The sequence below is a fragment of the Bos taurus genome, chromosome 27, assembly GCF_002263795.3.
Source record: "Bos taurus isolate L1 Dominette 01449 registration number 42190680 breed Hereford chromosome 27, ARS-UCD2.0, whole genome shotgun sequence".
NCBI lineage: Eukaryota > Metazoa > Chordata > Mammalia > Artiodactyla > Bovidae > Bos > Bos taurus.
Window position 1 is genome coordinate 41,808,729 of NC_037354.1, and position 13,003 is coordinate 41,821,731.

The window sequence follows — 13,003 nt, forward strand, 5'->3', positions numbered from 1 at the left end:
TGGCTTACTAGGAGATGAGCTTTGGAATTCTGTTTCAGAATAATTATTGCGATTTCCACAGCTACGCTGATTGTTTTCCATGGAGATAGTGACTTCTTAATGGAATACGTAGGAAAACTGGAGAAGTGAGACCAGCCAGATAAGGAAAAGGTTTGTTTCTCTCTTAGCCATTTCCAGATCTCGCTCCCTTTATGGACTGAGAACCGCTGCGGGAGAAACGAGAGAAAAACTTCTGAGATAGCAGACCTAAATTCACCTGCACGCGTGGGCAGAGAGGCTGGGCTCAACAAGAGGGAAAATTAATAGGCGGGTGCTCAGGAAAAGAAGGCCAAAACCACACAGCGATGGAAGGCAGTCTATCTGAACAAGGAGGCTGATTTTGCAAGACTTTGCCCACAAGACGACATTTCTGAGGATGCGTTTCAAATAACTAGATGATGGCAGAACAGGGTCCTTCGGCGATCTTGTTTATAAAGTTTCCAGGAGTAAGCCCTAGTGGGAAGGTTTGAGCACAATTTCCCCCATCTCAATATTTCATTCATTCATTCTGTATGTATATCAATTCAATCTAATAAAAGGTTTTCTCTCTAAATTTTCAAATAAAATGTTACTATTTGTTTCTCACACTGTGAGAGGCAGATGCTAGGGCCCTCCCAGTGCCCAGTTTCTTTGGAGACCTCTGCTCAGATCTTGAAATAACCATAGATACATGTTGTTCAGTCGCTCAGTCCTGTCCAACTCTTTATGACCCCAGCACGCCAGGCCTCCCTGTCCATCACCAGCTCCCAGGGCTTGCTCAAACTCATGTCCATTGAGTGGGTGATGCTTTCCAACCATCTTATCCTCTGTCGTCCCCTTCTCCTGCCTTCAATCTTTCCCAGCATTGGGGTCTTTTCCAATGAGTCACTTCTTCGCATTAGATGGCCAAAAGATTGGAGTTTCAGCTTCAGCATCAGTCCTTCCAGTGAATATTCAGGACTAATCTTTAGGATGGATTGGTTGGATCTCCTTGCAGTCCAAGGGACTCTCAAGAGTCTTCTCCAGCACCACAGTTCAAAGGCATCAATTCTTTGGCGCTCAGCCTTTTTTATTGCCCAGTTCTCAGAAACCATAGCTTTGTCTCTACACATAGCACACACACATTGCACTTGGAAAGAAAAGGAAGTAAAGGAAGAAAAGTTCAGGGGAAAGAGTGTGAGGACCACAGGAAAGGACCCTGAGCTGCACCGAGGGAAACCAGAACAAGAGCAAAGGGAAGAAGGATGTGCTTACTGGTCCCAGTTCCCACTGGGCTGTGGAGGGGAGATGGGGGGTGGGTGCGGGGAGAGCTGTGCTGCAGTGCAGTGGGCCAGGCCCCACGCTGCATGCTGGGTGTGCAGCTGAACAAGCCGTGGTCCCAGAGGTTAAGGAACTCACAAATGTAAACATTGAACTAATAATTATAGGACATTGTGAAAGTGAAAGTGTTAGTCATTCAGTCGTGTCTGACCATTTGTGACTCCATGGACTGTAGCCCACCAGGCTCCTCTGTCCATGGGATTCTCCAGGCAAGAATACTGCAGTGGGTTGCCATGCCCTCTTCCAGGGGATCTTCCCCACCCAGGGATCGAACCCAGGTCTCTTGAATTGCAGGCAGATTGTTTACCATCTGAGCCACCAGGGAAGCCCAAGAGCACTTTGTAGCCCATTCTAAGTAGAAATATAGGAGTCAGTTGACTTCCCCACCCCCGACCCTTATTTCCACATTGGTTTAAATGACAGAAACAACACCTACTTCTTGATTATTATTATATGATGTAAATGAGATAATGTGTGGAAAACACTTAGGATGTTGCCTGGCACACAGTAGGTGCTCAGTTAATCGTAATTTATATTTGTGGTGCCCAGTCTGGCATAGAGTAAGTGCTCAGTATATTTTTAGTGTTACTGAACTTAGGTCTGGCTGCTCACAGCTTAAAAACCAATATTTGAAAGGCAAGTGTTGGTAGAATCAAAAAACATTGCTTTTAATCAGAAAGCCAGAAATCTGGGGAGAAGGTGGACTCATGTCCCAAAACCAACTCCAAAGATCCTTCTTGGCCATGAAAGTGTTTTTAAAGTGAAAAGGGGAAGTAATCTCAGTTAGTCACCGAGATGAGGAGTCAGGCTGGTAGCCATCCCCAGCTGTCTACAGGCTGGTAGAGCCACCTAGACAGATCCCTCCCCCCACCACCGGGCACCAGGAGACAGGCCTGCACCCCCATCCCAGCTGCTACTAGGCCAGGGCTGGGGGGCTGTGCCAGGCCAAGGGGCCTGAGAGGATGGCCCAGAGATGCCCCAGCCACACGATGGCACCTTCGTGGAGCTCTGCCATTCACATCATCTGGGCAGCAAACTGGGCTGCACGCCTGTGGCTTGGTCAGGAAAAAGAGGGCGCTCACCCAGCCGGGGCTGGAAGGAACAGAGTCACTCAGCTGCCCTTTCTGTCTTCTCTGAGCACAGAGCTCCCCTCAGCCTGCACCCCACATCTCTCCCTAGCGGGCTTACCCTTGCTACTGATGCTGAGCAGGCTAGCCAACTTGTCTCACACAGAACACACTATTGCTCTGTAGGTCGAAATTCCTGGATAGATGAGAGTCTATGGTCTGTTCAGCTTCAGGGGTAATTTGACCTGTCTAGATTACATTCAATTATTTCCAAATAATACTTATTGAGGTCCTGTCATGTTAAGACTGCGCTTAGAGCTGTGGGGTGTAAGAGATGGATAAGTTGGTCAGAGGCCAGTAAAGAAGAAAAACCTGGGGGATACCACTGACACACGAGGAGGCCGTGCTAAGTCCTTGCCTTATGGAAGAGACAGAGCAAGTAAGACAGATATTCCAGGGACAAATCCAATCTTCCCAAAGTCACACAGCTGATAAGTGGAAGAGTTAGAATTTGAACTTTTTTTCTTCATGTTTATTTTTATTCGTTTATTTTTGGCTGTGCTGGGTCTTCACTGCTACATGGGCTTTCTCTAGTTGCGGTCTGCGGGCTTCTCACTGTGCTGGCTTCTCTTGTTGCCAAGCACGGGCTTCAGGGTGCTCAGGCTTCAGCAGCTATGGTTCCTGGGCTCTAGGGCTCGGGTTCAGTAGCTGTGGCACTCAGGCTTTGTTGCTCCATGGCGTGTGGGATCTTCCCGGACCAGGGATCAAACTGGTGTCCCCTGCATTGGCAAGCAAATTCTTAACTGCTGAGCCCACCAGGGAAGCCCCAGAATTTGAACCTTGACTAGCTGAGCCCATAGTCTTATCCACTAACCTATCCCTGCCTCTAAGAAGCAAAACAGTTTTCATTTTCACCAGCAGTTTGGGAAGATAATACTATTGGTGGTAGAAAATCTGCATTGAATTGGTTTTAATAGAAATGAATCTACCTTGTGACTAACCAATGGCTTCTGGATAAGAAATTAGGCAGAGTCTGTGCTTAGGAAGCAGTTTTCTCTTTGCAATTATCAGACTATTGGGGAACAAGGGATATTAATTGTTATAATTGAATTGTGCTAGGCAATGTAAATGTAACAAAAAAAATAAAATTATACATTTATGTGAATGATTATATCATTTGGTAAACAGTAGCATGCAGGGCAAGGGAGGTAAATTTTGGAATTATGGAAGTGTGAGGGTGGATGGATTGGTTCAAGCGAGTTTAAACAGTAAGCCAGGTCTTGAAAGTTGAATAGGGGTCAAAGCTGTGTCTTCACCATTGTGTTGTTTGACTGACCAAGCAAGCTAAGCAAGCCGGGTATGATGACAGGCCAGCCTTCACAGGAATGCCTGTTTCATCAAAACGTCTCTCCCATCTGCCTTACACAGCCATCAGAAATCCAACTTTAGACATTCATTCCCGGGCTGTGGACTTACACTCCTCAACCATCCTCTTTAAGTCACAACTTCAGCTGAGAGGGGTGACTCAGCCCAGATGCCAAGCCAGTAACATAGTGGTGTGAAGTCCTTTGGGCTTCCCAGGTAGCGCTAGTGGTAAAGAACCCGCCTGCCAATTCAGGAGACATAAGAGACGAGGGTTCAATCCCTGGGTCAGGAAGATCCCCTGGAGGAGGGCATGGGAGCCCACTCCAGTATTCTGGCCTGGAGAATCCCACGGATGGAGGAGCCTGGCGGGCTACAGTCCATAGGGTAGCGAAGAGTTAGACGCAACTGAGGCAGCTACGCATGCCTGTGAAGTCATTTGTCAAGCATTTTTTCTGGAGATGTTTTTGAAAATCTTGTTTAGAGAAGACTTGGGCTGGAGGATGGGGCAAGGAAAAGAGATCGTTGAGTGCCTGAATGAAGAGCTAACACTTACTGAGTGTTTACACTGTGCCATGCACTGGTCCAAGACCTTTTTGTGTACGAACTTATTTAACCATCACAGCGTTAGAATGTTCCCATCTTACGGACGAGGAAACTGAAGTGCAGAGCAGAGACGTGGCTTGCCCAAGGTCACTAAGAGCTCTGTGAGTAGGCGATCTGCCCACAGTGGGGACCGAGCACCCAGAGGACTCAGGAGGAGGGAGAGAGATGGCGAAAAGGCAGCCAGAAGTAGGAGGCCATCAAAAGCAACCTCACCTGCACACACGTTCTGTTGAGGACAAGGTGGTGATGGTAGGTGTGTTGCTGGCAGTCGTGGTGTTGAGGGTAGAGGTCAGGTACCTGTGTCCATTGAGCATAGTACAGGTAACATGAAAAGTGAAAATGAAAGTGTTAGTCACTCAGTCATGTCTGATTCTTTGCAACCCCATGGACTGTAGCCCGCCAGGCTCCTCTCTGTCCATGGGATTCTCCAGGCAAGAATACTGGAGTCGGTTGCCATTTCCTACTCTAAAGGATCTTCCCGACCCAAGGATTGAACCTGGGTCTCCTGCACTGCAGGCAGATTCTTTACTGTCTGAGCCACTGGATGCTCAAAAGTAACATATTATTTTATTAATAGTATTGTTCCCTTTGGAGAGAAGGCAATACGTATGGTCAGGTTACACATGTTCACCTGAAGAGCACTTAATCCACATACATTATGTCATTTGAGTCTTAGAAAAATCCCATGAGCAATATTATGTTGCCCTTTTGCAAATGGCAAAACTGACACTTAGAGCCAGGAATTGATCTTCCCAAGAGTAAGACCCTTCAGGCCCTCTCGGAAGACTTGGACTCCAGGCTTCCAACCTCATCCCGTCTCCCTCCACCAAGGTGGACACCGGTCCAGCCCATTTGGTTTCTCATTTAAGGTATCTTCCTGGAGAAATGTAACCCAATAGGTTCTTCAAAGGGGAAATCTAACCTTCCTGTAAAAGGGAGAAGGCGAGGTGGATTCTGGCGGTTTTCTTGGGAAAACAGGAGGTGGTTGTGTAAGGACTGGGAAAGGGCACCTCGGCCATAGGAAAGAATCTCTACAAAGATTCTGCGTTGGGAATGAGCTTCCCAGGTTTGATGTCCACGTGTCCAGAAGACAGAGAGCTGGAGGCGGAGGCACAGGAGCGAAGCTCAGCGGGACAGGCTGATAAACACCACAGAGCCTACAAGCTGCAGCAAGACCTGAGTACTTCATTCCAGTATTGATGGGAAGTCACCGGAAGATTCTCAGTAGCAGGGAAGTCTACTCTGATGTACATTTTCAAAGGTTACTCTGGCTGCTGCCTGGACCATGGATTGTAGGTGGTAGAGAGTGAAATCTGGGAGACGAATTTAGACATCAACAAGTGGCTGGGAAAATTGAACAAGGCAATAAACATAGTGTGTAAAGCACTTTCAAAGTCGTCATCAAATGCTGGCTATTCATAGGTCAATGGCGACTCATCAGACTAAGGCAACCAATGAGACCGTATCGGTTAACAGTACAGAAGATATGAAGCAGCAGATGAAGCGCTTCTCCGGATTCTAGTTTCCCCGTCAATCAGGCGGTAGAACAGTGTGTACTCCTGGGATGTTCAGGAAGGTGAATCAAAGTGGCTAGTTCTGTACCTGGTCCGTAGTCAATGCTCAGCCAAACATGAGTCTCCTGTTCTACGTGACTCCACAAATAAAAGCCAGTGGATGTGTACACAGTCTGAGAGTTCCATAAGGCTAAAACTTAGGGTTGGAATAAAACATGTGAGCAGAAATCAGAGACCTTAGCGGCCTCGTGCTTCACAGTGATAATTGTACACACTCGCTGGGTGTGCAAAGCGTATTATATATACATCCCCTGAACACAGAATATGGTTGGGGTCTCAGTGCCTTGCGTTGATGGCCTTTTAATGCAAACTCAACACTCATAATCAGTGCCATGGAACCCCAGCCTGCTCAGCAGCCCCTTGCTGAGCACTCTGGCATAATTCTGTTTCCCTTGCCTTAGCACTTTTCTGTGATATCAGCTTGCTTTTGTGTCCTGAAATACTTGCATATTTTCATATAATTCTTTTTTTGCATGGACACATTTATTTTCTATTGTCTTTAATGAAATTTCCAGAGATAGGATGTAGGTAGTTCTGTGGGATTTATGTTTGTTTCTTTTTGGGAAAAAACCCTTTAAGGTCAGTTCTAGTCATTTGAGCCCTTAGAATTATGGTCCTCTAACACAAATGCAATCATTCAAATCTAAATGCCCTGAGACACACAGGTCAATGTGTGTCTAGTTATTTTCATAGCAGTTCACAGGCCCCCTCTAGTTTTTTTTTCTTTGATTCTACTTATTTATCAATTTGCCTCATAACTGCCCTATTAAATTAACTATCTTGATGCCTAGAATATGAAATATTAAAAGCCAGATGTTAACTGAGATCCGTTTAGGAGCTCATACTTCAGGAACTATAAGATATTATCATTGCCAGACTCTCCCTTTTAAAAATGTATTTCCACTATTGTGCACATTTGTATCCCAGGTAATCCTCAGAAGGACAGGTTTTTGAAAAAACATTCAAGTCTGAGAAGGAAACTGCACCTTTATCTGAAATCTGCCAATTATTTGTTTTCTTACCTTAGATTTTCTTAACCCTGTGGATCTCAAACTCTGCTGGGTATCAGAACCTTCTGGAGAACCTGGTAAATATCCAAATTCCCAGGCCCCATCCTATCTCAGTAAGCCTGGTCTCATTGGTTTGAGTTTAGGGGGAACCAAAGGATATGAGTTGGCAGAGAAATAGCAGGAATCCTCATTGCTAAGCAAACATGGAAGTAACACAGTGCACAGCACCCACAGTCAGCTGAAGTGAAGGAGCCTGGAATGGTGTCTCATCCCTCCTTGGGAATGGAATAGGAATTATATTTGCCCTCTTCATCTTGGGAACTAAAATCCCACATGCTGCCTGGCACAGCCAAAAAATTTGGGGCTTCCCAGGTGGCTCAGTGGTGAAGAACCCACCTGCCAGAACAGGAGACGTAAGAGACATGGGTTCGATCCCTGGGTCAGGAAGATTTCCTGGAGGAAAGAATGGCAACCCACTCCAATATTCTTGCCTGGAGAATCCCAAGGACAGAGGAGCCTGGGGGACTACAGTCCATGGGGTCGCAAAGAGTCGGACACGACTGAGTGGCTAACACTTTCTGTTCATCTTGGGAAGGTAACCGAGAACCCTCCTTAAGCAGTGCCCCAGCCAAAAAACCTGCCAACTGAGCAACGGAATATCACTATCATGAGTGTAATTGCAGACCGTAATTGCGAGCTTGGACATGGCTCCAGGGAATGGAACTCTTTTCCCAGACCACCTCGGCTTCTTTTCTTAGGAAAATGGAAGGAAATCTTATTCCTTGTCTCAGCCTCCAAATAACATCTCTTGCTTGTAAGAAATCCCCACTCTTGCTGGCCCAGGGGACCTGCTGAGCAAGCTTTAATGGGCCATGCTATAAAGAAGAACGTCCCCTTGGTGAGATCTCTTCCAGCGTCTCTCATCCACGAGTGCTGACTAGCTCCCTTCACTGGGGAGCACTCTCTACCCATTAGGCTGTATTTCTTAATTTCTGTGCAGTCAAGGGAATTGATACCACATTTTAAGAATTTCTGCAGAAAAATCAAATGTTGGAGGCTCTACAAAACCACTGTGATAACTTTAACATTACTTACAAAGGAACATTGCACAATATAATTTACTGAGGATTTAGAGTCCGTGACGATTGAGTAGACATCCTAGAAACACACATGGGTGAGAACACGTCTCACATCAGTAGAAGCAATGAAACTCCTTTTGCAGAGTTAATCCTCGCATTCAGTGACTTTATATTCAGCTCATGAAAACACCCTCATATCCATGAAAGGTCCTTGAAAGAATTCTACGTAGCTGTGTTTCATCTGAAATGCCATACAATCTCCCAAGATCCTAATCTTTTGTTTTCTTTTCATGGGAAGTGAGAATAAGTGCCCATAACTGCACCAGTAGCTGGCATGGTGGAGTCCTGACCTTTAGGATTCACCATGCATTGAATCATGCCACCTCAACTGAGGAGAAAGGCCCCGGGCTATGTCACCCCCTCACACAATGCCAAGCACAGATCTGAGCACTGAGTGAATTTTCAGGGCTCCTCTCTGAATAACATCAAATGTTACATCCCAAGCATTGTGTGATTTTTTTTTTAAGGGGATCATTTCTTACTGGCCAAGTGAGGTTATTTCAAGCTGCAGTATTTCCACTTACTGTGACAGAGAAACTGAGTGTTGGTTATTACTGCCTTGCTGTGATTTTGTTCGCAGTCTTCTCCTGTACTAGAAATGAAGTGGACGGGAGTCAGGACTTCCACAAGGTAGTCCCAAGACCAGAAATGGTAAACGCAGCTTCCAAGGAGGTCTGGGAGCAGATGACACCTTTAGAAAAACCACCCTAACCAACATCTCTGAAGACATCTAGCAGCTTTACAGAGGGGGCTGGTGAAAACCAAAAGCAGGTTTAACTCTTGCATTTAACAGTTTAAAATTTATCTTAAATGTCTGAAAAGCAGCTTTCAATTCCCAGTACCGTACATAGATCAGGGCGGACCTCTCTGTCCGATATGGATATCTACAGTCCTTTGGTCATTTCAGCATAAAGGAAAATTCACTTATCAGTTAATCATTCCACGTCTCTAATCACTTAAAAGTAGAACTCTATTTGTGTTTTTTCCTATTTTGACAGAATTTCTGGAAGTATGGGTGAGCAGATGGACTATGCTTTTTAATGTGAACGCATCTACAAATCACCTATATTCGCTTACTCTTTTTACTCTCTTCCTTATATCCGTGTTCAGAAAAGATATTCAAGGAGGTAAAATTGGCCCCCAGGGAAAGTTGGTGTGAGAACGTTTTCATGATATTATCCAGTTGTTTCCCGTTTTCTGGAGGGCAGACCTTCACGCCCCTTGAAACTGAGTAGAGAAAAGAGCGTCACACACAGAAAGCGTTAACTGCCTGCTTCTCAGCGCAAGAGAGCGGGGCTTTTCTTCTGTCATCAGAGCTCTTAATTTGCCCCAACTAAAGCACAATCTGCTGACCTCCTCTCCTCTCACCTCGCCTGTTCCGGAGGACGTGGAAACCACTGGCACAGTTTCCCTTGGAAGACCCAGCCCCTTATGCCAGCCTGTCGGCAGTGGAAGGTGCCAAGGAGCCCGAGTTGTCGCTCTCATGTAGCCACGTGGCACGTCCCTCTCAGGGAACAGGGTGCCCCTCAGGTCAGCCGGTGATAACACCCAAGTCAAACAAGGCCGCATCCTGGACGTTGTATGTCCCGAGGATCTGAAAAGTGTCCACGGCCAGCCCTGACCCTCGAGACCTCACATGGTCATCTAAGCAGTATCATAAATTGGTGCCCACTTGCTCCCTAGCCATTGCCATCGGGAGCGGGGCTGGCGAGAGGGCGGCCCTTCCGTGGAGGAGCCCACGTCTTTCTAGGCGCTAAAAATTGGGGGAAACGCGTTGACTCCTCCGCAGGCAGTCCAGCGCCGGGGCTCCGTGCCAGAGGCCGCTCAGTGCGTCTTATCGCCGCCGTTGGGTGGAAGGGTCCGGGAACGCTGGCAGCCCCCACGAGCCGGGGAAGCGCTTGCCTTCCAGACCTCTTCCTCTCGGCCCCGTCTTGACAGTGCCAACAGCCCCATCATGTCGTGTTTTTCAACCCTCCAGAAAATGGCCTTCCAGCCTGGGACAAGCCGAAGCCTTGTCCAGACGGCGAGCCGGAGTGGAAGCTCGTGGGAATGTCTGAAGCCTGCCTGCATCGGAAGAGCCATCCGGAGCGGCGCGGGCCCCTGAAACATGAGCAGTCGCCCCTCATCCAGGCCTCCTGGACGAGCTCCATATTCCATCTGGACCACGACGACGTGAGCGATCAGAGCGCACCCAGCGCCCAGACCTTCCAGACGGAGGAGAAGAAATGCAAAGGTAACAGCTGTTTTGAGACCCGGGTGGCCGCAAGGAAAAGGACTCTCTGTTGTGACTGTGTGCTGGGTCTCCCCTGAGCCCAGGTGTGCGGTCCACGTGGCTCCCCGGCAGCTCTCTTCCAAAGAGCCTGTGCCCCCAGACCTTCTGTGGAGCAGAAAAGAAGTGGGTTTCTGAGGAGAGCAGCTGATTTCAGCTTCCTGTTGGGGCCGCTTGGGGGAGAAGACATTTTTCTTTCTCTAATGAGCAGGAGGGCTGTTAGTTTTGGCTTCAGTTCTGTTTTTGAAGCTGAGTAGAAACAGACACTGCTAGCATTACATAACTACTTGCTTTGAAGTGTGTGTGCGTGTGTGTGTGTGTGCATGACTTTTCCCAGTTGTGCCAGTAGCTAATAGGATCTCCAAATCTACCTTTAACCTAAATAGACAATTCATGTTCAAAAGAGAGGTTTGAAGTTGTTTTCTTTGACTCATTAAGTCCTGTGTCATCAACCTGAAAGGCGAGATTATGGTGTTAGGGGGTTGTCACCTCATAAAAAATGTTAAACTGGCCTAAGTTTCTGATTGCATTAGATTTAACTGGTCTTTACCTCGGGTCGCCTCCGCCCTGACAGATGTCTTTGTGTTGATCGCTTTATGGTCTTAGGGCTTCCCAAAATCTTTACTTCTTAAATCAGTTAGTGTCTTTAAATGTCCAAGTTCATGTTGACCCTCCGCCCTTTCTCAATTTAGCATTTTTAAAAAATAAAGTCCTTTTCCATTTTCTTTGAGGACTTTGATTCATGATCAAGTTTTTATGTGAATGTATGTTGATTTACAATATTGTGTTATTGTGATAAAATTTCAAATGGTGTGTTTGAAAATCTGCCCAGCACATATCAAGATTTATTAATGAACGTTTGTAGAGAGCCCTAGATTTCAGCCACATAGGACCTTTGCAAACTGTTCTAAATTGAGCGTAAACACGTGATTCTGTCATCCTTCTCAAAAGACTGCTGGTCCTTTAACTTTTTTGAAAACTTGAAAAGCCGCTTGGAAGCACCAGTTGACCTGGGCAGCTGGGTGTGCAGATTGTCTCAAATGAAAAACGGGATTATCTAAACAAATAATAATATGGTGGTATAGGCTCTTATTTGATGCAGTCAAAACCATCCGTGTTCTCTTGGGGAGGATCTGGGTTTGAACTGTCTCTCATCTTTATTACTTAGGAGACTGAGAAATTGAAAGGGATATTTAGAAAAAGAGCAAAGTAAGTTTTTCCAAAGGAGTCGGGATATAGAACAGGTGTGTGTGTGTGTGTGTGTGCACATTTGTTTGAAATACAATCGAGAGTTTATCTTAAAATCCGTAACCACATCGTAGCTTCAAATTTTAGGAGCTGGCATCAAAAACACGTCAGGCTTTGGTTTACAGGGCACTGCAGTGTCCTCATGACCTAAGGACCCACAAACTAAATTTGATTTATTCCTGATTGGTATCTGTGTTCGTTCACTCATTCATGGATCCGTCTCTGTCATTTTGAGAAAACTTGGCCTTGCATATCTAGGGTTTTTGACAACTGTACACTTTCTGGTTTATTGGGAAACCTTGAGAGCAAAAGGAGAGAGTTTCTATTTGGTTTCCAAGACCCTACTGCTTGTAACACAGTGATTAAGATTGCGGATTTTTGAGTCTACTGTATTTGGGCTAGAGCCTCACCCTTTCCACTCTCCATCCTTGAGCAAAGCTATGTGATTGCTGACAGAATTGAATTAGAAAATGTATCACTATTGAAGTACTTAGCACAGCACCCCTCATTGTGGTCTCTGAACGTCAGCGTCATCCTTGCTATGATCACTCTTATTGGCTCAGCATCATTAAATCACACATATCCCCTGGGCCGCGCTCTGGTGAGGGAGGAGACCAGGACATTTGGGTGTGGCGTAGGGTGGGAAGTTTCGGGGAGGTTAGACTTGACCATCCGTTTTGCATTCATTCAGCACTCTTTTGCTGCAAGGCAGAGAATTGTTTAATAGGAAAATGTAATTAAACTCTTGAATGAAAGCCCTTCCTCCAGATTCTAGTTGTAAAAGGAACACAACAAAGGTAAATGCTCCTGCAGTTTCCAGAGCAACCGCCAGGATTCTCGTCGGCGTGGAAGCGAGGCAGTGCCTTGGTTCAGCATGGAGAGTCTGGGGATGCCTACGCGGTCATGGCCGAAACCTTGTAACTTCACTCCTTGCCAGTGGACACCCGTGTCTGATGAGGCGGCGGAGGGGCCAGGGAAACATCTGGATTAGATGCTTTTCTTTTCGGAGTTGGGTGCTCTCTGTGTACTCAGCTTGCCAGCTGCCTCTTCACAGGCACTGTGAGAAGAGCTCTCTCACCCAGGCTGGGCACTGATCTCCTGGCTCTCTCTGTCTAGCCCGCAGGCGCACTCGATATCTGTTTCCTGGGCTGCCATTCTGTGCATCCCATCTGTGTTTATTAAGTGGCTACTAACTGCAGGACATTGTCCTTCACAGCCTTGAAGAAAAAATAGCAGCAGAGCCAAAAATCCATCCAAGTCCCCCCATTTCCAGGACCCCAAGTGGAATTGAGGAAAACCAAGTAACACTTTGGCCACCTGATGTGAAGAGCCAACTCACTGGAAAAGACCGTGATGCTGGGAAAGATTGAAGGCAGGAGGAGAAGGGGAC

At 46.6% G+C, this 13,003-nt stretch overlaps 1 protein-coding gene across 7 annotated transcripts in view; it reads left to right on the forward strand.

Moving 5' to 3' along the window:
• The window catches only part of THRB (thyroid hormone receptor beta), a 438,431-nt gene that overhangs the window by 348,565 nt on the left and 76,863 nt on the right, over positions 1 to 13,003 (forward strand). For 6 of the 7 annotated variants that reach the window (XM_005226186.5, XM_015460908.2, XM_024986438.2 and 3 more), the window contains one exon: positions 10,075 to 10,329. The exons of the other annotated variant lie outside the window; for it this stretch is intronic. In XM_005226186.5, coding sequence (XP_005226243.1) covers positions 10,075 to 10,329 — 255 coding nt within the window. The remainder of the gene's footprint in view (positions 1 to 10,074; positions 10,330 to 13,003) is intronic. 7 annotated transcript variants of the gene reach the window in all.